Here is a 23,337-nt window from a genome sequence, read left to right on the forward strand (position 1 = left end):
CTGCTGGCCCTCACCCTGCCCGGTGGGTAAACTTGGGCACGAAGAAGCAGTTTTGATCTCTGGTTTGGGGAGAGGATCTGATGGTTTGGTGAATGGACTTCTGGCTCTCTTCCTCCCTAGAGCTCCTGCTTCCCTTCTGTTTCCAGAGGCACCGGGAGCCTCGTGCAAACCCACTGCTTCTTGTCTCCCCCACCAGCACTTCAGAGGGCGGCTTTCTACGTCTGTTAAGTCCATTTTTAGTCAAAATTTCTCTTGGCTTCCAGACTTTGTTGTTTTGCCTTTCTTCTGCTCTGGGGCTCTTGGCCTTTATTTTTTTCTTCACACCTTTGGCCATGATTTCATGGGGGACTCAGAGGAGCTAACGGGACCGGAGTCTGCCAGCTCTAAATGAAAGGCACCAGGGAGACATCCCATTGACCCCTTGGATTTGCTCTTTCCCCCCCCCGTTCCTGAATATTCTCTTTCGTTCCTGAACTTGACTCTTGTGTACAACGCTCTGCCAAAGCTCACCATCCCTGTTGCCTCCTTCAGTGGTGTTCCCTTGAGGCAAAGACCCACATCTTTGTTTGAGTTGAGCACCAACGGTGGGATTTCAGATGTGATCTAGTGATGACACAAGGATTGTAGGTGGCTGTGGGGACGGCCGGCCCTTTCCATTGTCAGTCACACTAAATAAGGCCATCTCTGTCCTGTGTCTGTGTGGAGCCAGCTTTGCTGGAAGGTCTTACAAGTGGAGAGGCAGTTGACCTGAGCATTGAGATTCAAAAACACCTACCCCTTCAGGTTCTCCTTCTTAGCTGGTGGTGCCTTCACCTCCTTACCTGCGACTGTGACAACATCCCCACTTCTCTTTATCAAGGGCAAAGACTCAAATTCTTCAGCTCTGGCTAGAACTTTAATTAACAGCAGAACCCACAGGATTTGTTCTTTTGAATCCCAGGAGATCATCTGCAAGAGGCTCCGAGTCCCACGAGCTGAGCGAGGGAGGAGATGAAAAGAAAAAGCGAGACTCTCGGAAGAGCGGCTTTCTCAATTTAATCAAGTCCCGGTCCAAATCTGAGCGGCCTCCCACGGTCTTGATGCCGGACGAACCGTCCTCGCCAAAAGGGGCCGTCAGAAGTCCGGCCACGGACACCCCCAGGAAGGATGCCAAGCCCGCGGAGCACAACGGCAGTTCGGAGCGGACAGAGGAGCTAAAAACCCCCGACTCCCTTGAGGAAGGTCACGGGGAGGACGGGGGCAGGGTGGAGCGGAACGACGGCAAGAACAGTCCGCAGGGCGGCCGAAGGTACGGGATCCAGGTGATGGGCAGCGGCCTGATGGCGGAGATGAAGGCCAAGCAGGAGAGGAGAGCAGCCTGTGCGCAGAAGGTGAGGCTGGGTCCCTTCTGACTCGGTTGTGTGGCTTCGCCCCCTCTTGGTGTTCATTGGCGAGAGAGGTACAGAGCTAGCCCGTTCAGTTCAATACAAATCCAAAACCAAAAGCCTCTATCCAAAAGAACCCAAAGCACAGATGACGAAGACATGGCCAGCTTTTCCCTCCAGTGCGAGGGTCCGCTCTTCCGAGCCACAGTGTTTGAAGGTAAGTCGTTAGCTGAGAGTCTGCCTTTCCCCACCTGCGGAGGTGCTTCCTGTGTGAGTCAGGAGCCTGGGACCCCCAATGCCGGGAAATGCACACAGCTGGGGAGAGCACCAGTCTGTTGAATCCAAGATGAGACCTGAGCGTGACCAGAAACAACGGACAGAGGCTAATAAAGATACCGAAACTGTGGGGGTGCCTGGCTGGCTCCGTCAGTAGAACATGCAACTCTTAATTTCATGGTTGTGAGGTCAAGCCCCACGTCAGGTGTAGAGATTACCTAAAAATTTTTGAAAACCTAAAAAAAAAAAAATACTGAAACCAGATTCTAATTATATAGAAATAGATCTCCTTTTCAGTTTTTTCAGAGTTCCCTTTTTCCAAACCTAAAAATTCCTTGCTCTGTTTCAGATTTTAAAGTCAAAAGGGAAAAAAAGTAAAGGTGTTCTGTTAGAATTAATTAAATACTTGATCATTGAGATATATTGTGGATTGCTTGAAGAAAAGCTTGATCGTTTCAAAATTGCCAAATCCTCCCAAAATCTGACTTAATATATCATTTATCCTTCACACATCTTTTAAAGTAGACATTGTGGTGTTTTTTCTTCCATTATCTCTCCTTTCTCTTGTAGCTACTTGAAAGATTATAGCTTTATTGTGATCGCTAAGATCAACATACCCATGTTAACGCGGGTTTGGGGTTTTGCATGTGAATCTGAGCTCTTTTTCGTCTATGTAACTGGGTTTCCCAAAGAAAGAAAAATTGCCCATCTGTCTTATTTGAAGTATGAGAATGAAATGGTTCACCCCAATGAACCGTTGATTTTTAGAAAGCTACTAGTAAACTGTATTATATACCAGGGTGTGGAGGGTTTTTATATGGCTTAACAGCTGATTATTTTTTCATCAACTCCTGCATCCCACATGACTTTACAACTGTTTGCTGTAGTTCTCCTACCAGCACAGTAGTTACCCAGCAATTTTCTCATGACAGATCTCTCCTGACTTACTCATTGACCCTTATGGAAGGCTGAGGAGGGTGTAGAGGGCGGGACCATTTAACTGTATTCTGCTAATTCACTGGTCAGAATTCTGAATAAGCACTGTGACCACATCACTGGTGAGTCAGACGCCCAAGGAAATGTTTAAATTTCAATCCATTTTATAGAATTTCTTACAACAATGAACTGCTGTTTTCACTAATGAGCTGTTTATTTTATCACTGTTTTCACGGATGAGCAGCTGCTTTTTGGTAGAAAGATGGGACATGCTGGAGGGTTTTTTCCATGCGTGTTGGATTGGATACATAAATTGACTCAAAGTGACAAAATTCCTGTGATTTAGGTCTTAGGTGTTGAAGGCTTATAGTAATGAGCTCCTAGCGCCATCTTGTGTCTATTTAGAACAACATCACATTGTTCCCCAGAGATGGGGACCCATCTGGTTGACCCAAAATGTCACGAATTCAGTTCCAGACCAACACAATAAGGGAAATATTGCAGTAAAGCAAGTCAAATGGATTTAGGGGTTTCCCAGTACATAGAAAATCATGTTTACACCACACTGTAGTCTGTTGAGTGTGTGACTGTCATTGTGTCTAAAAAAGCCAATGTACCTACCTTATAATTTTTAAATACTTTATCGATAAAAAATATGATCATCTGCGCTTGCTGGTGGGGGGTCCTGCCTGCATGTCGATAGCTGCTGACCTGTGAGGGTGGCCGTTGCTCCAAGGTGAGGCTGGCTGTGGCAATGTCTTAAAATAAGACAACAGTGAAGTTGGCCACATTGATTAACTCTCCCCTCACCGATGATTTCTCTGTAGTGTGCAATGCTGTTGCACAGCGTCTGACCCACAATAGAGCTGCTTTCGCATTGGAGTGAACCCTCTCAGACCCAGCTGGTGCCTTCTCAACTAGGTTTATGTTATAATGTAAATCCTCTGTTGTCGTTCCAATAATCTTCACCCCGTCTTCCCCAGGAGTAGATCCCATCTCAAGAAACCACCTGCTTCGCTCATGTGTCAGAAGCACGTCCTCATTCGTTCAGGTCTGATCCCGAGACGGCAGCCATGCTGTCCCCTCTTCAGGCTCCCCTTCCAGCTCTCTTGGTGTTTCCACCACACCCACAGGGACTTCCTCCCCTGGAGTCGTGAACCCTTCCATGTCCTCCATGAGGGTGGGAGTCCCCATCTTCCAAAGTCTATCCATGTTGGTTTTTTGACCTTTTCCATAAATCACAAATGTTCTGAATAGCATTTAGAATGTCAAATCCTTTCTAGAAGGTTTTCAGTTGACCTTCCCAGGCCCATCAGGGGAAGCACTGTCTATGGCAGCATTAGCCTTTCAGAATGAATTTTTTACATAGTAAGACTCGAAAGTTGAAAAGACTCCTTGATCCGTGGACTACGGAATGGATACTGTGTCAGCAGGCATGAAAACAGCCAACCACAGTGCGCTCTCGGGTGACCAGGTGCATTGTCAATGAGCAGTAATGTTTTGAAAGGAATCTTTTATTCTGAGCAGCAGGTCTCAACAGTGGGCCATGTATGAACGGATATGCTGTCCTCCAAGCTTTGTCGGTCATTCATTTCGAGAGCACAGGCAAAGTCGTGTTAGTACCGTTCCTAAGGGCCCTGGGAGTTTCGGAATGAGGACTGAGCATTGACTCCGACTTAAAATCAGCAGCTGCATTAGGCCCTAAGAAGGTCAGCCTGTCCTTTGAAGCTTTGAAGGCAGGCGCTGACTTCTCCGCTCTAGCTGTGAAAGTCCTAGATGGCATCTTCTTCCTAAGGAAGGCTGTCTGTCTACACTGTCTGTTTCCTAGTGTAGCCACCTTCATTAACTCTCTCAGCTCGATCTTCTGGAGAAATTGCTGCAGCTTCTCCGTCAGCACCTGCTGCCTCACCTCGCATGTTTCTGTTCTGGAACTTCTTCAACTTCATGACACCCCCGCCCCCCGCTAGTTTCAAACTTTTTTTTGCAGCGTCTTGACCTCCCTCAGGCCTTCATGGAGCTGGAGAGTCAGGGCCTTGCTCTGGATGAGGCTTTGACTTAAGGGTAGTTGTGGCTGGTATGATCTTCTGTCCAGACTGCTCAAACTGTCTCCACGTGAGCCATAAGTCTGTTTTACTTTCTTTTTTTTTAAGATTTTTTATTTATTTATTTGACAGACAGAGATCACAAGTAGGCAGAGAGGCAGGCAGAGAGAGGAAGGGAAGCAGGCTCCCTGCTGAGCAGAGAGCCCGATGCGGGACTCGATCCCAGGACCCTGAGATCATGACCTGAGCGGAAGGCAGAGGCTTTAACCCACTGAGCCACCCAGGTGCCCCTCTGTTTTGCTTTCTTAACCATTCATGTGTTCACTGGAATAACACTTCTCATTTCCTTCAAGAACTTTTCCTTTGCATTCCCAACTTGGGTAACTCCTTGGCACAAGAGACCTGGCCTTGAGCCTGTCTGGGCTTTCGACATGCCTTCCTCATGAAGCTTAGTCATTTCTAGGTTTTGGTTTAAAGGGAGATGTGTAACTCTTCCTTCACTTGAACACTTAGAGGCCATTGTAGGGTTATTACTTGGCCCCGTTTCAGTATTGTTGTGTCTTAGAAATAGGGAGGCGTGAGAAGATGTGAGCAGAGGGAGAGAGATGGGGAACAGCCGGTTGGTGAAGCAGTTGAACATGAATGACATTTATCGACGAAGTTCACTGCCTTATTTGGGCACAGTTCACGGCACCCAGAACAATTACAACAGTAACATCGCAGATCACCCTAACAAATAGAACAATAACGAAAGAGTTTGAAATACTGTAAATTACCAAAATGTGCCACATGGACATGAAGTGAGCAAATGGCTGTGGGAACAATGCCTGAATTGGAAATTCAAACTGGTCAGGAGTATTCTATCAGAATAATAAAATAATAGGAAGGATTTTCAAAAATTAGTATAAGGGACAGCTGGGTGGCTCAGTCAGTTAAGCATCTGAGTCTTGATTTTGGCTCACGTGATCTCAGGGTCACGGGATTGATCCCATTGGGGTCTGCACTGCGCAGGGAGCCTGCTTGAGATTCTCTCTCTGCCCCTGCTGTCCCTCCCCTGCCTCATGAACTCGCTCTCTTAAAAACAATCAAACTTAAAAACATTAGTATAAAAATATTTTCCCCTAAAATGACTGTATTCTTCATAAAAGCAGCATAGGCCCCATTGGTCAGTATACTGTTGCTAAAATTTAGGTGTCTTCACTCTTGAATAATTTTCTTTACACTCTTCACATTTAATACATGTATTCAAAGGAAAAGAGCCGTGAATGTGAACACATGGCACTTCTCTTTTATTAACAAAGGCGAGTAACAAGTACTGAATGCAGAGAGCCCCCATCTTTTCTTGGGGGCCACCTCCTCAGCTGCTGGCACTCAAAGACAATGGATGTCACAGTATTTTATCCTTATTCCACCCGGTCATTTTTGATACCTGTTAACTACCTCAGAAAGCTGGGAAGGAAAAAGAAAACACAACTCCTCGGATCATATATTAAATGGAGGCAAGCGGGGCACCCGGGTGCAAAGTGTGAGGAGGCACTGGCTTTCGGAGCCCAGCCCAGCGCTCACACGCCCGAAAGCCAGTGTCCCCTTGGATTCGTGCGCTGGCGGCTTGCTAGTCGCAGCCTGGTCCTGGCCATGCTTAAGCAGCACACCTTCTTACCTGTGTCTGAGCACAGGAGCGCGAGGCCCTGCCTTCTGGAGGCCAGGAGATGCTGGGCGCGGTGCTGCTTAGGCCCCGCCTCTGGGCGGGACTCTGTTCCAGGGCTCCCGCGCCCCGTGCTGGTCCAGGCGGGGACTTCGTGCCTCTCTGCCCCATGGGATCCGAGGGCTCGCCTGGGACCCTGGAACGGGGCTTCCTTTCCTCGGGATCCCGTTTCCTCCATGACGCCAAACAATGTGCACATTCTAGCCGTGGAACCTGTGTGCACATTCCTCCTCGGAGACCTGCTCAACCGCCTTCCGCAGAGGAGCTGACGTGGTCGTGCTGAGGGAGCTCCGGACACCTGCTACCTTGGGGTCGGAGGCGGGGGGTGGCAGTCTGGGCCAGGGTCTGGCCGTAGCCGGCCAGTACATGTGGTAGATGAGGCAGCTCTCATCTGAGTTTCAGATAACCCCTCGTAGAGCATCACAAATAGTGGGAAGCTGGGAAGCGGCAGGCGCTCGGTGCTTCTCAGGTTTGTCCGAAGTGTGCCCCCAGCGGGAAGCGACAGGCAGAAGGTCATCAGCCTCCCGGTCTACCTGCCCACTGTGTTGTGGTTTTGAATGGGAGGCAGATGCAGATCGTCATTGTCACCAGGGAACTTGGGCCTTATTAAGCCAACCGCAGATGTTTCATTTCAGGTAACTTTTTGGATCTAGATGTCCCCCTCTTAGGTGGGCTCTCTGCAACGCAAGGAAGAGGTGGAGGCCTAGCTTCACTAGTTCCTGCTCCTTTCCCTAGACAACGGCCTCTAACCCCACCCCCTTTTGCTATCACAGACCCCTTCACCTGGAGCTCTGGGGTCTTTTCTTTTTCTTTCTCTTTTCGAAAGTCTTCTATTTTTGCGAGAGAGAGCCTGAGCAGGAGGGGCAGAGGGAGAAACAGACTCCTTGCTGAGCAGGGAGCATGATGTGGGACTCGATCCCAGAACCCTGAAATCATGACCTGAGCCCAAGGCAGTCACTTACCCCACTGAGCCACCCAGGTGCCCATTTTGGGGTTTTTAAAATTAATTCTGTTCATCTATGGCCAATAGATTAAACAATAGATTTGTGTCCTGTGGTTCTGCGTCAGTGGTGGGGAAGGCCCTGCTGGCTATAGGCCCCTTTTTACCTATCTTATACATTTAAGTTGAAAAGGTTTCCTCTACTTTTAAAATTTGATTTGGGGAACTCAACTTGGGGAGATGGTCCCATCAACTTGCAGAGTGTCTGTGCCCCCGCTGCCTGGAGCATCAGGGGCTGTGGAGCCTGTAGAGGTATTCCCACAGAAAAACCCTACAGGAAAGCCTCCTACCTTCCCCTGAGTCCACGCACCTGTCATCCCAGGGGAACATTCTGAGGAACTGACCACTCTTCGGACCCCAGAGCCCCAACTATGAACACAGAACAGAACCTGCTCATTCAAGCTTTGTTCCAGAAGGCGGCTCAGGGAGACAGAGAGGTGGGACACAGTCAGTGTGAGAGTAGTAAGGGGCCATTATTTGTTGTCATTTATGATCTGCTTATGTTCTTTTTCTTACATCTTAAATAAACACACGCTTTCCCGGGACTGTGTGCTTGAATTTTTCAGAAGTTTGGGAATGAGGCCATCTCTCAGGATTCCTCCAGCCTGGCCTTGGGCAGCACAGAACGTCTGGATGGTGGTGGGGCAGGTAAGACCATCATCCTCTAAGGAAAAACACTTCCTGTCTGGTTCCAGGAGTCACACATGATTGACAGAAGAAAGATTAGAATGAGAGGAGAACGGGGCCCTGTGTCGTGGATTATCAGCTTTCCCCTGGATGCCACGTCCCTCTACCTGGGCCATGTCTCCCGCCCTGCTAGCTGTGTACCCGCACAGGGCACCTTCTCCAATTTCCCAGAGGGAAGAAATGTCTTTGAGGAAAACTCCCAAACTGTGGGCATCTGAGCAGTAGGGGGAAGACGGGGCCATGTCCAATGTGTCTAATCAGCCACACTCAGGAGGTGGAAGGTAGCCCATTTGTTTGAGATGAAAGAATGTTCTTTCAGCATGAATGTCCACTAGCCTTTGGCCCTCTGACTTTTCAGGTGTAGTAAAAGAATAAGTAATTTACAAATGGCATGTCAGAAACCTCACTTTGCTGCTTCAAAGTCCTGTGTTGAGCTTGGGTTTCTTTATGTAAGAGTTGGAAGGTAGCTCATGTTCAACCAGCAGGGGTGGGATGAGGATGACATCCCGGAAGCCGTTTGCATGATTGGGAGGTTCTAAGTGGGAGGTTCTGGACATTAGTGTAGCTTTCCTTGCTGGGGACCCATAGCCAGACCCCTACGTGCTGATGATTATCCAGAACCGAGGCACTTGTGGTTGGTTTTTCCTGTATCTGCATCTCGTGCCACATCTGAGAAAGAGCTGAGTGCTTCCAATGCCTTCAGCCCTGCCTGCTCTCCGTCCGTTGGCATGGACACGGACACGCTTGAACTTGACGCTTGCCATCTGTGGAGTAGTCAGGAGCGATCGGAAGAGCGCCACCAAGTTCATTGCTTTTCCACAAAGAAGTGTAGTCTTCCGCCAGCGTGTTGGAGTCTACAAGCATGCTGGAACGATGTGCTGGAGGTTCTGGAGTACCTGTGATGAGAAAGGATGGGAAAAGATTAAGGCAGTTTGTACCAGACCTCTCCTAGCTGTGAATGATCCGTTTCTTTCTCCTCTGAGTTTCAAGTGTGCTCTTTGTCCCCATTCTCATCGCAGTGCCTAAGCTGCACCCAGGTGTCGCGGAGAGCCGCTTCGGTGTGGGAACACCCGAGAAGAACGCCAAAGCGGAGCCCAAAGCGGACGCGGGCCCCAGGTCGCGGAGCTCTTCCAGCACTCCGACCAGCCCGAAGCCCCCGCTGCAGTCCCCCAAACCCAGCCTGGCGGCGCGGCCCACCATCCCGCAGAAGCCGAGAACCGCCTCACGGCCGGGTAAGGGTTCTGCTGGGCAGGGGGTGACCCCCGGGTGAGGCGGCTTCTGGGGCTCCCTGGATCGCGACTCCACCCACAGTTCGGGGGCTGCCGGTGATCATGGGCACAGGGGTCTACAGGAGGACTCAGAGAAACCTGCCAGCAGTTTCGACAGGGACAAAGGCTGAAGAATTTCTTTTCTTTTTTTTTTTTTTTAAGATTTTGTTTATTTATTTGACAGAGAGCGCAAGCAGGCAGAATGGCAGACAGAGACAGAGGGAGAAGCAGGCTCTCTGCTGAGCAAGGAGCCTGATGTGGGGCTCGTTCCCAGGACCCTGGGATCATGACCTGAGCTGAAGGCAGACGCTTAACCCACTGAGCCCTCCAGGTGCCCTTGACGAGTTTCTTTATTCAACACCCAGGACTCAGAGACTGCCCCTGCCTTCCGGCCACAGGTTAGAGGGCCACACGAGAGGACAGCCCTGTGTTGCGCTGGTCCATTGCAGGGCCGCACTGAGCTTCCTGAGAACGGCCTCAAGGGTCCACACACCCTTCAGGAGGCCGCGCGGTAAGGATGCAGGCCGTCAATAGGGAGAGCTAAGTTCTCCTCTTTTTGCCCCATAGTACGTGAAATATTTCGGGTTTAGAACAGAGCTTGGCCATCCATGGGCCTGTTTCTGTAAATGAAATGCTGGCGGGCATGTGGCCAGGCCATCTGTCTCCAGATTGCCTCCCACCGCTCGGCGCTCACACGGCAGAGTGGAGTTGTGACCGAGGCCGTTTGGCCTGCCGGCCTGAGGTATTTACCGTTTGGCCCTTTGCAGAAGAAGTTTGCTGACTCTTGTTTAGAAAATCGACTGGTAGAAGAAACTTAGAAATGGATTAGACTCTGCCTTTTTTTCTCTCCTACAGCTGCTCTTCCCTCTCAGGCTTTTTTTTTCCCCCTTTTTCTTTTTTTCTCTTTTTTTTTTCTATTTTTTTTTCTCTCTTTTTCTTCCCCCAATGGCCTACTATGAGCATTTTTAAACCTGTACAAAAGTAGAATGGATAATGTAATGAACCTCATAGAACCTCTTCATTGTCTTCCCTCGTCGTAATTAGGCAAGTAAGGGTAAAGGTACAGAGGGTCGGAGTATCCTCACCACTGCCGTCCCCACTGATATTAACCAAACACTGTGTCAAGCGCTATTCTAAGTGTTTTATGTGGGTAAACTCCGTATGTCCCCACCGCACATGTGGACCGTGAGGACCCTCAGTTGGACAAGTCCCACAGCTGGTGAGCAGCAGCCAGACACTAGGACACCCCCAGGGTGACCACTCCCACCAGCCTCCTCCCCGTAGGCATGGGTGCTGGAAAGAAAGACACGCAGCTCACCACAGTCATTCGTCCACACGCAGAGGACTGGGTGCAATGAGAAAAAAGGCAGCGTCACACGCACCCAGATTCATTCCACTGTGGGTCTTTCCCATTTTCCCTCAAACGTGTCTTTCGTTCACCAAGCGGCCAGCTGGTTAATGCTTGCCGGTCTCCACAGCACATTCATCCCTCAAGAAACCCAGTGCCCGGTCTCCAAAGCACAGCCGCAGAGGGACCTGGGGTGACGTCAGGCCTCTGACCCTTGGAGTAGATCACCTCGAGTGTCCTAAGTCTGCTCAAACCATTTTACAGACCAAAGTTTGTTATAATGGGAAACACGGAACATTTCTTGGTGCACACAGAGTATCGTTATAATATAAAGAGTGCGGAGAATGAAACAAAAAAATAATAATAATAATTGGAAGAATTGTTTTAAATGACTACTCAAAATCAGGCCAGTATTTTCATTGACAAGGTGTAGCTCTAGTCTGCGGTAAGGGAACGGCTCTTACAAAATGGACCTAGCTCATACAGTACTTTGGCTCCTCAGTTGGGAATTCTGAATGTCAGATTAGCTGGATTCCCAGTATTCTGTCTCAAGGAGCTTCTCTTTTCAATTTATTTGTTAAATGTGTTCATTTGTTCCTTAGCACTTACTGTATCGAGACTTAACGTTTGCTTTGCTAGCGCTTGAGAAGTCAGCAGGCACTTCCTGGTCCACTCATTTCCTCTCCACAACCCTGAGAGATTGTCGGAGCAGGGAGAGCTCTTTCATATCCTCTTCATCCAGGGGAGCACGTAGGAGAGTTGAATCAGAAGTAGAAGGCTGAACAGGGCCTGACTGAAAATTGTCGTCTTTGTGCACGCACGCACACATGCCAAGTTCACATAGTCTTGCCAGCCACAGAGCAGAGGAAGGAGAGCAATTCAGGACATCCTTTCAGTTAGAGTGAGAGAGCACAGCCTTTAGAATGAAGAGACTAGACTGCACATCCTAATAACGTTGTCGTTATCTTTCAGTGGGTCATCTGTTAACTCTTCATTTGTACAGGGATCACCGAAGTCTTTCTAGTTCTAAAAGTCCGTGATGCCAAGTTATTTTTAGTGGTCTCGGTCGATATAGGTGCGCGCACCCACGTTCCTACATGCGTATGTTCATGTGTATTTCGTGACCGCTTCACTGGACTCAGCAGCAGGTAGAGGAAGGACGGTTATCAATGTCACATGTTTAAGGAATATCCACCAGCCTCTGTGTCTGAGGCAAAAGGAACATGGAGTTCACTTAGAGCGTAATTTTCAAATACCAGCTCATTGAAATTCTGCGTCTACAAGATAAATTCACATCTGCAATTTTTAGAGATTTTAACCTTTCCTAAGTTTTAATTACTTTTCCCCCTACTGTTTGTAGATATTACCTGCAGGAACACAAAACTTGGGTTTTGGCCAAAAGAATTCTACAATGCTTGTAAAAAATTATTGACTGTTCGTATTTAAAGATTAGCCTGGCTTATGTTTTCAGAATCTGGTCTGTGGAACAGTTTGATTCATGCGTTTGTGTCTCTCCAGAGGACATCCCAGACTCTCCATCCAGCCCTGGCTCCTCTAAAATCGCTCTTCTTCCGCCTGTCCTGAAGAAAGTTCCATCAGACAAGGAGAGAGATGGCCAGAGTAGCCCCCAGCCTAGTCCCAGGACATTTTCCCAGGAAGGTAAGAAGTATGTCCTGTATGTCTGCTTTCTCCAAGGAGAGTCCTTTCAAGAGAAAGGAATTAATCTTGGACTCAACTAATACCTTAGAGTCTAAGTCAGCATCCCTTGGACTAAACTTTTGGAACCAGAGCAGTTTTCTCATTCAGAAACTTGAATCGACATTTTTGATGACACTGGATCTTAATGAAGGACCATACACAATGAGTGAAAATATACTGGACACCCCAACCCAAGGTTTAACTTCTTTGTAATCATTAGGTGCTCCTGAGCGGGCTCCCAGCAGGTAGGGAGTGCCTTAAATACTTCGTGCCTCATCTCGGTGACTTATAGGCCTCTAGGTCCCATTATTTCCCAGAAAAGCTCTCCCCGGTTGTGAATGATCGCAGGCAGCCCCCGCAGGCCCGAGAGACCTGGCAGCTCCTCCTGCTTGCTCAATCATGAGGTCATGCATTCCTTATCCTCACAAGCATGGCACCTGCAAGGACACTCTTGGGAAATCATTGTCCCCAGTTGGCTGCTCCTGATTTGCTGGGGTTGGAGCAGAGCAAGATAATGCTGGGACTTGGGTGCCCTCTCTCTGATCAGTGGAGGCGAGACGTGTTCAGCAACCCACCATTCCTCTCCGTCCCCCGCCACCCCCGCCAACTTCCCTCATTCTGTTAAAAACGCTATGGACGGTTGGGTTCTGTCCTTCATACAGAGTAATATAATTGCTGTCTTGAAGCCCCCACCTATAAGGACATTCCAGAGCCACACGAGTCATCACCCATGACCAGATGGCTCCTGTTATGGCTTGAAGCTGCTTTGTTTTCTTTTAGAGGCCTGATGCTGTAGAATTCCTTGACCCTTCAGGCTCTGACATCTTCCTGCCCTGGCCTCTTTTCTTTTATTAATGGTAGTCTCGTGTTGAAGTTAATAGAAAGTATTTCTGAGTACTATCTTTGTGGCTTAGGAGAATAATAATAATTAAGAAAAAAAAGAAAAACATTGCCTGCTTTCTCCTCTCCATTCTGCAGATTCATTTGGTGGGTACAAGCTTCACTCACCTGTGGGCTATAAATAATTAAGAAGGTAGGGTTTTGACCAAAGCTGATAGAACACTCATGTCAAGCAGAGCACTGAAAGCCATGAGAGGTAGCCGGTGCCTAGAGTCTGTTTACATGGAAAGGACAAACACAGAGTTTGCTGTGATAGCCGTAGCCCCCGGAAGTCTTGGTGTAGAGGGCAGAACCTTGGCTGGTGGCCAGTCGGACCCATGAGCCAGCAGCAAGCGTCCCTGGTAACCCCTCCCCCACGCCTATCCTCATCTTCCCTTCTTTCTGTGACTGCCGACTTCGCATCGTTACCTATAAGGAAGTTCTGAAAATTGCCTCACTTTTATGAAAAGCTATGTGTGCTAGATGCCCAGACAATGAAAACAAGGCTGCGAGGAAGCCACCAGCCTCTAGGCTGAAAATGGGTGTCATGGCACCCCTCTGGTTCAAGTGGGTGAATACCAGCGAGCCCTTGGCTGCTCCGGGTCCTTGAGGAACGTCTTTGCCCCTCAGACATTTCCAAGCTCTGGGGTAGACGTTTGACACCCTTCCTCATTCTCCCTCGAGAGCAAACACCGAGGGTGATGCATGCTCCCATCTTTCTAGGTAGGGCCTGGAGAGTTTTCCCCGGGGATCCACAATAAGTTAACCACAGAGATCACTGTGGTTGTCACTTGGTATTGAAATTGGACTGAAAATGTGCGTGCATCTGAGAGGAGTATATAAAGTCTGCCCAAGGTGGTAAGAGTCTGACCTGTTTATTTATCAGCTCCCCAGCTCTGCCAGCCCAGGAATGATAGCTGCTCACGAGCCCTGTCTTTTTCTTTAGAAAATACTCCTGATGTTCTCATTCCTATTTTCTTGTGCATTATTCATGCTGGTTACTTCATTTCCTTGTTCTGTGCCTCCCTTCGGACTAGCGTGCCCAACTAATTTCTGAAACAGGTAAATTGCTATGATTCTTCTGGTTTGTTCCATAGTGAATGTGATTTTTGTTAATCCATCCTGGAATCAGAAGTGGTAACACGGGGGGCCTTTTGTTAGCACTCCTGGCGGGGGGCAGACTCAGAGCTCACCTCATTTTTGCACCACATTTCCATAATGTTGGCTGTTGAATTCTGTAGGTGACGGTGTATCTGGGCAGGCCCAACACTGTAGGTTCCTTAAATCCTAAGTGGGGTGGGTTCTCTGATATTTAATTTTTCATCCTAACAGTCGTTAACATTATTGTCAACACAGTGATGTATTTGCTAATATAAAGGGTAAAACGAATCCCTTTTCCTCAGTAGTGCAAAGAGGAGATTATTACAAAAGACATTCAGATCATGACAGTGACAAGCCTTCCAGTGGAGGGAAAAGATCTTCAAAACTGTACTCCACCATTGCAGAAGAGGAAGTGAATGCAATTGGGCACAGGAAGTCACAGCCAACAAATGGTTAGAGCCTTCGGTTATCATCCCTTGCTGACCCAAAGCTTACGGACTGGCACTAACAAAACCGAACTTTAATTGAGTAACTTCTCTCCCAGGACCAGTCCAGGGATTAATTCGGACAACTGCTTTTTTCGTGTTTTTTCTTTTTCCTAAATGGCAACAGGATGGTCCTTCCCTTTGGAGTAAAAAAAAAAAAAAAAAAAAAAAAATGAACTTAAAAATCTAAAATTAGAAACCATCAGGAGGAGGATCAAGTTACTTTGGAGTAGGGTGACTTGTCCTTTCAAAATTTTATGACCATGTAGGTTCATTTTTATATTTGGGGTCATACATCCTGTTTTCTCGATCTCTCTACTCTTCTGTTAGATTGTAATTGGGATCAGATCAGAGATTCTGAGAGTAACACAGTTTCTGCCTTTCTCAAGTATTGGCCGTAACACCTTACCTTATACTCTTTTGGGAAAGGAGCCATAAAAAGCCAGCACTAAATGCAGACCTCACACCATGCCCACGACCTCTCCTGGGACATTTGAGGACCCCTTAGGGAGACAGAAAAAGTACCAATTAACTTTTCAACCTCTGAGAACAGTTTATTCAACTTTACAACTCGTTCGCACCTGTCTTCTGTTGGACACTGTGGTAAATGGTAAACTCTGCCATGTTCAGTGCAGCCAAAGAGTCCCTGGAGACAGAAAAGGAGACAGATTTCCAGTCGGCTTTAATCTCCAGCGGGGGCGATGTTAGAGCAAACGTAGCTGATCCGAAGAGGAAACGTCTTTTCTGTGACTCAGTACTGATGATCTTCCCGGCTGATCACTTTTTATAAACTTACCTGGAAAAATCTGAAAGGGCATCTTTGTATCATAAAAGAAAAAAATATATATAAAATATTCTGAAAAGTGAGATTCCTTGGAAATACTTTTTCCCTTGAAACAGGGCACTTGTCTTCCTGTAAAACTCTATGGGGCAGTTAACATGTGAGTGTGCTTAGAGTCCCAGTGATGAAGGGCACGGCACGGCCCCTCACAGCCTTCTTAGCGCCCTGGACAGCAAGTCAGTGGGAGTGATCTTATTATGGGGCTAACTCTTCCTTATTGCAAAAGGAGAAGCCATTCTCGAACTCTAGCACTTCCTTAACTGATAGTCTGACTCTCGTGACCCACCCTCCAGCTTAACAACTCACTGAGTTCCTTACGGTGGCTCAAGTGGGGACCACTGTCTTTGAGAACTTCCCTTGACAGAGGCTTAAAAACCAAAACAATGACAAAAAAGCACCTACTGGTGCCCCACGGGCAACAACCTTTGGAGCCAACTTTCTTGGCCAATGCGGTTGGATGAGCCATGAGCTCTGACTTGCCTGGTGATCTGGCACACACCAGCTAGATGCTGGGGTAGACCAGATGGAGTGAAGGACGCCATCCACAGCATAAGTCACATACGAACGTTCTGCATGGGGCAGCAGGTAGCACGTGCCCTACCTAGAGAAACTTTTAGAGGATTTCCTGAAACTACTAGGTCAACCATACTTCAATTAAAAATTTAAAATAAATAAATACCAGTGATGCCCCAGACACTACTGTGGTTGACCCTATAATCAATCAAACAAACAAACGCTATGACCCATTGTTTTTGTACATAGAGTTTTATTGGAACACACACTCGCGCACGTGTGCACACACACGCGCACGTGTTTGCTTGTAGACAATCCTTACGATAACTTACAATAGATACGTGCTTACAATAACTCTTCTCTTTGTAAGAGATTGCCTCTGATATTTTCCAGAAAATCTGTTCAAGCGGTAGAAAAATTACATCAATGAATGCCTAAGACATTTGTTTTCTGAAGAGAGGCAGAGTTCTTCTTAGAGTCTGTTGAAACAGGAGCTCTGTCTCTGTGTGGCCTCTTCTGATGAGGTTGCACAGATGTTTCTAGAGTTTGGAAATTTGCATTTGAACTATTGTATCAGTTGACTTCTCTCAGGAAGAAGGCGGCTTGAGATGACACATTGTCCCTGCTTTTGAGAAGCCACTGAAAACACTTCACACAGCACACACACTGAGACCGTCCCCAGGACCACACTGACCCTGCGGGAAGGCCCTGAGATAGTGAAAAGAGACTGACGGGCATAAACCAAATCATAGGAAGGCAAGGAATTCTGTGCCCTTTGCAGATTTTTCCATGACCTCTTCAGCCTACAGTCCTCACCATCGTGGGCTGCATCCAAGTTTCATGGAATTCAACAGGACCATCTTGTATTTGCTTTGCTGCCTCGGTTTCTTGAAATATAGACGGGGACCCCCCAAAATGTAATTTTTACGGGAGCTTCAATTAAAGTCATTTCATGTCAGAGATTTGAATTTTGTTTTGTTAGTGCCAACTCCTGTCTTCATCCTTGAGAACCGCAAAGCAGTCTGCTTTCTGAATAGTTAGTTCCTGGTTAACAAATGGCATTTGGCGGAGCGATGCTGTTACACGCGCTGTGTGCCTTCCTCTAAATCCTTCACGAGCAACTTTGTTGAAGCTAAAACAGCTTTTTTCTTTTCCTAAATCAAGTAACCGTGTAACAAACAGAGGCTGTTGTTCTCAAAGCATGCTGCGTAGTTTTGCCATGATTACTGTTTTAATTATGTGGCTATTTTCGTTTTGACTTGACAGGTATAAAATGCTTCCTTTTCTTTTACTGGAACTCTCTGTCACTTTTGAATTTCATCCCCTTTCCTGTCTTGCGTTTAATGATAAGCTGTGATGTTGTCATTAGAGTGTGTCCTATTTTCTTGAAGAAAATAGGTGGTTTTGGCTTTGTATGTATCACGATGTATCCTGTTTGCCCAGGCGGTCTTCTTCTGACATTCCTTTTATCCGTCACCTGCTTCTTCCATAATCCAACCCAGAGCCAACCAGTACCCGGCTTTGGCTTATGGTCTGTAAGCTGGTGCTCTGTTTTACCTTTTTTTTTTTTTCCACCAGATCTGGATTCTACTACCCCTAAAAGTTCTTCAAAAAAAAAAAAAAAAAAAATTAACAGTTGGTCTGCAATTTTGGCTCTTACCAGAAAGCATTAAAAAAAAATCAGGGCTGGCTACTGAATATTATTTTTAAGGTCATCATGTTTTCCTCCTGGGAAATATGAATGCTCGTGGAGCTTAAAATTGAGAAAAGCTCCAGTTTTCAAATGCATCTCAAATTCTGAATTTATATGCACATTTTGGAAGCTTTAAAATTAGCACGTGTGTATGTGTATACATGTATCTGAGCATGTGTGTGTGTGTGTGTGTGTGTGTATGCAAAGTCAAAACACCTTCGAGAATGACAGATTTCGTGTTTGAGCCTCTCTGCACCAGTCATTGGCACTGTAGATGGGAGGTGAGTATACATGAAGCGTTTGTGTTGAATAAATTACCTGTTCAGTTACACAAAGTATTTTTTATCATTTTAATGGTACGTGGGATGGCAGTAAACTCGTGAATAGATGACACGTATGGAGATGCCCTGACGTGTTGGCTGCACGGCTACTTGCATTGAAGAAGTGGAGTGAAACAAACTGATTTTTCTTTTTTATCGTGCGTAAAGTCAGGCATTACATCGGGCTGCCTAGCAGAAGGTTCATCTGAATTAGTTTTTTTTTCTTTTTTAAGTTTTTTTTATTTATTTGACAGAGCGAGATCACAAGCAGGCAGAGAGAGAGGAGGAAGCAGGCTCCCCGCTGAGCAGAGAGCCCGATGCAGGGCTCGATCCCAGGACCCTGAGATCATGACCTGAGCCGAAGGCAGAGGCTTAACCCACTGAGCCACCCAGGCGCCCCCATCTGAATTAGTTTTTAAAAAGGGGGGAAAAAGCCCGGATTTTATAAATATTTTTAAATGATTTCCAGAGTTTTAAGTTTCAAGCAGACAAAATCTTTTTCTTTTTTTTAAAGATTTTATTTATTTGACAGAGAGAGAGAGATCACAAGTAGAGAGAGAGAGGAGGAAGCAGGCTCCCTGCCTAGCAGAGAGCCCGATGTGGGACTCGATCCCAGGACCCTGAGATCATGAGCCGAGCTGAAGGCAGAGGCTTCACCCACTGAGCCACCCAGGCAGCCCCTCAAGCAGACATAATCTTATTTGGACTGTTCATTAGCGGGAGCTTTGACCAGACCTACCTCAATATCATTGCAGTCAGCATCCTAATTATATGTAACCAAAACCGTTGGTGCCAGAGGACTGGAAAACAAACTTGACAAAGAACATTCTGCCTATGAAGCTGTTGGCACCCGTGATCTGGGCTGATGAGAAGGCAGGAGTCTGGGAGAGTGAGCGGATTGGCTACCTGTCTGATTCTCGTTCCCTGATCTCACGTCCTTCGGTCTCTTGTCTGCTCACGGGCCTCCCTACAATGCCAAGGAAATGCCAGCTAGTTTCATGATCACATTCACAAGTGTTAGAGTTTATTCAGTGAGAGTGAATATTTTTAGAGTGGACTTTTTAAAGACTTTTTATTTATTTGAGAGAGAGAGAGACCTGGGGGTGCCCAGCTGGGGGGAACGAAAGGGAGAAGCAGACTCCCCGCTGAGCAGGGAGCCTCATGCAGGCCTCGATCCGAGGACCCTGGATCATGACCTGAGCTGAAGGCAGATGCTTAACACTGAGCCACCCAGGCGCCCCTAGAATGAAGTTTCAAACAGTGTCACTGCCTTAGTGAACTGTTTTGTCGGGCCCCTGGAAAGACTGTGTTATTTGTCTCAGGGACTATGTTGGACAAATTAAAATTCATGCCTTCATGACTGGTACTAAGTCCACATCACCAACCTAAAACCCAGCCTGTTAACCAATGTTTGCTGTATCTTTCTGTACCCCACCCCCCGCCCTGACCCTAGCCCTGGAGGACTCAGAATCATTGTCACTTGGATGTGGATTGAAGGACATCGAAGGACAGTCTGCTTTCTGCAGGAAGATTCCTATGTGAGATCTCCCTGAATTTCAGTTGGCTATGCCCCAGCGACCTTGGTCCGCGGTGCTCTGTTTTTACCTGTGGCATAAACATTGTTGATGGCATGAATTTCTCCATTTTTAGAGAGTACTCTGATGTCACAGAACATGAATTAGGCCCGGGATTTTGAGGAAGCTAAACTACTGGGAGGGATGAAAACTTTTTGAATCTAAGAAATCGAGCCAGTATGTTTCCTCTGAAGACAAAAAGCAGTGTATCACCATGTTTATTTCTTCTTTTGAACCTGTAGTGTTGGAAATTTATTTTTGAGTCACCTGACAGACAGGAAAAAGTCACTTTGGTTTTAAGAGGGAATCACTAGAATTTTCTAGCAAGATTTCCCTAGTAATGCTCTATTTTGGGGTCAGATTATTGCAAAGTGTCCTCTCAGTGAAGATACTGTAAACCCGCTCCACTTCCTCCTGTGCATATCGCACACGCAAAAGTTGAGAATTTAGAGGACTCTTTGTGTATTACTATCATATTGATTTTGTGATAAAGGACAAGCTATGTATAGAAACCTATTTTACCTTTTTCCCCAAAACTGATTTGTTGACAACTATCAAAGGAGATTTATTTTTTTTACACGATTCAAGCTAAAAAATAAAATCAGTTGTGATATTTTTTCATCACTTTTCCATCTGAGGTGTTAGGTATAAAGAGGTCAAATTTTTAAAAATTACTCATTTGGGGGACCTCTGGGTGGCTCAGTCAGTTGCTTAACCTGCCTATAGCTTGGTATTTTTAGCTTAAGTGGGATCTGTACACTAGGGGTGTGGTACCAGTGAAGCTGCTGTAGTTGTAAAGAACAGGGTCTTTGAAGGAGAGATTCGGTTTATTTTTTTAAGATTTTATTTGTTTTAGAGAGAGGACATGCGAGCAGGGGGAGGGGCAGAGTGAGAGAGAATCTCCAGCAGACTCCGCTGAACGCAGAGCCTGATGAGGGGCTTGATCTCAGGACCCTGAGGTCATGACCTGAGCCAAAATCAAGAGTCAGATGCTCAACCGAGTGAGCCATCCAAGCGACCCAAGAGAGACCCGAGAGAGAGGTCCAGTTTCAACCCGGATTCCACGTTTACAAAACCTGCCTTCCAGGGTAGCTGTGAGGACCAGCGATCATAGAGCGGAGCGTGTCTGACGTGACTTGTACCGAAGGCTCCATTCAGGCAACTGGTCTACCACCATTGCCTTGTCAAGTCGCAGGGGATCCTTCATGTTTATATGTGATCAGAGCAGGCAACAGTCCTGGCACTTCTGTTTTCCAGAGGCTAGTTCCAAAAGAATTGATTGCACCATCAGTGGTATTCATTCCTTTCCACAAGACTTTATAAACGGTTCGCTTCCTAGAGAGTAAGACCGAGGTTTGCCAAGGCTCAGAAAGTTCTCACCACAGTTGCTGGGCCCTTCCTCAAGTCCTGGCCCCAGAGCAGAGACAGCCAACTCTAGATGGTGGCAGAAGGCATCACAAGGGACATCTGTCTGGCCACACCTCCACCAAGTTCTGTCTTATTCTCTCGGCCACACAAGCAGCGTGAGGGGTCGGAGGGGCCCCTTCTCTTCCCCAATCCTTACCCCCAGATTCGCAGCCACAGCTATGAGAGGTTTACCCTCTCATAGACTGGGCTTTTTATGTTTTCTTCTTTTGTTTCTCTTTTTGTTGTTTTTTTCTTAATTTTCGTCTCGAGACTCTACACGTAGTTGGTGAATTGTTTCTGCGTCCACTCCCCCCAACCCCCGAGCCCTCCAGCCTCTTGGAGCCCCTGCATCTCACCCCATTACTGGTCAGGCCATTGACTGTACCTTGTTCCTCAATTATAATGACCCCCTTCCCTTTCTGTTTCAGTTTCAAGGAGAAGCTGGGGCCAGCAGCCCCAGGAGTATCAAGAACAGAAGCAATGGTCATCCAGTAAAGATGGCCGCCAAGGCGGCAAGTCCAGCGACTCTGGTGAAGAAGCGGAAAAAGAGTTTATCTTTGTGTAAAGGTCCCCCATGCCAACAGCACAGGGTGCTCAGTTAGCCGTCAGAGGGGAATCAAGGGCAGCACCTCTTCCTACTTCCGACGCTCTTCTCTTGGTGCTTTTTTCTTTTCTTTCTCCTTCTTTCTTTACTTATTTTTTGAAAACAGAAATGGACCCATTGAGGGGTCTTCTCCCCACCTTGGCATTTGAATTTGAAGCATTTCTTCATCTGCCTTCAGTGAATGCCAGCAACTCTCCATGCATCCTACTTGAATTTTCTCTGAGGCAGCTACAGTTTGCCCTGCAGGATGAGTTTGGGGAGGTAAACAGAGGAACTGGACACATAACTCATGCAGGTAACACCATCGGCTGACTGTGGGGCACTGCCGTGGGTACCCGTGTCACATCTGCACTTGACTCGATAGATTTATTCTTGATGTATGCAATTGCACATTGTGAGTATATTAACAGAGCACACTAATAAATAATTTGTATAAATTATATATATTAGATCTCGGCTATGGTTTTTACATTCTCCCATGGGGAACTTCTTCCTTCCTGATGTGGAACTGTACATTTAAATTTGGTCGGTGACCTTTGCAGGACCGTCAGTAAGCACAGTGAGGAACAGAGTGAAAGAGGCCCACGGCTGACACTACCATGTGCCCGGGTTAATGTACATAGTTGATTGGAATGAAGTTTTATGAATATTTGTGATTTTCGAAGGCCTTTAATTTCTGTCTGCATATTAGCTTTTAATGTATGACTTGAAGAAAGAATACTTTGACCCCTGTAAAGAATCAGAATACTACTCTTTTTAAGACATTTCACAAATATTCACTTACATTACAGGCTGAGGTATTTTATTCATATGTATATTTATATCAATAAAAAGATTTTCCAAGTGGAATTTTGACCTCCTTTGGTTACTTTTTTTTCTTTAAAGGTTTATTTTAGAGAACAGGAGGGGCGGAGGGAGAGGGAGAGACTCCCTGCTGAGCGTAGAGCCCAATGTGGGGCTCGATCTCACGACCCTGAGATCATAACCTGAGCTGAAACCAAAAGTCGGACACTCAACCAATGGCACCACCCAGACGCCCCCTCTGCTTACTTTTTAAAGTTAGGATTGGCTTGTGGTAATGGACTTTGTTCTTATTTCTAAAATCCAGAATGAGCACAGACCCCAGATAAACAAACCTGTTAGACTCATAATAAATATAGCTTGCTAGTGCATTGCCTGCTTTCACCTTTGGGGAAAAAAATGAAATTAATCAAAAGTTTATGAGTTTGATCCACTTCCTGTTACCTCAAATCAAGGGTCTTGTAAGGGGGGCAAGGGTGAGCGATGAATGTTTTGAATTTACAAGCCGTGTGGTTGACTGTTGGGAAGAAGAATCCTACCAGTTGGGGCTTGTGGGACATGACTGTCCCCCACCCCCCCCCACCCGCACACACAGCTGGCATAGACCGAGGGCCAGGAAATGTGGACCAAATGGTTTCCTGCCACTGCATGAGATTCCGTGAAGACTAGTGTAAGGTAGTTTTCTTCCATTGCAGCTCTGCTGGCATCAGTGCCCATGGGAGAGGACAGCTCTAATGTCTCTAATGGCTGCCGAAGTAGGAGAAACATGAGGGCAAAGATGGCCCTCGGTGAGCT

General features: G+C 46.8%; 1 protein-coding gene across 6 annotated transcripts in view; it reads left to right on the forward strand.

Annotated features, from left to right (window-relative positions):
- CARMIL1 (capping protein regulator and myosin 1 linker 1) overlaps nt 1-22,183 on the forward strand; it is a 315,620-nt gene extending 293,437 nt beyond the window's left edge. For 3 of the 6 annotated variants that reach the window (XM_047732884.1, XM_047732887.1, XM_047732889.1), the window contains 6 exons: nt 941-1,370; nt 7,890-7,971; nt 9,030-9,242; nt 12,145-12,285; nt 14,607-14,756; nt 21,566-22,183. In XM_047732884.1, the coding sequence (XP_047588840.1) occupies nt 941-1,370; nt 7,890-7,971; nt 9,030-9,242; nt 12,145-12,285; nt 14,607-14,756; nt 21,566-21,702 (1,153 nt within the window). In that variant the 3' untranslated portion in view covers nt 21,703-22,183. The remainder of the gene's footprint in view (nt 1-940; nt 1,371-7,889; nt 7,972-9,029; nt 9,243-12,144; nt 12,286-14,606; nt 14,757-21,565) is intronic. The other 3 variants (XM_047732885.1, XM_047732886.1, XM_047732890.1) reach the window with 3 other exon arrangements.
- Nucleotides 22,184-23,337: the final 1,154 nt, after the last annotated feature.

This window comes from Lutra lutra, chromosome 6 (genome assembly GCF_902655055.1).
Source record: "Lutra lutra chromosome 6, mLutLut1.2, whole genome shotgun sequence".
Lineage (NCBI taxonomy): Eukaryota > Metazoa > Chordata > Mammalia > Carnivora > Mustelidae > Lutra > Lutra lutra.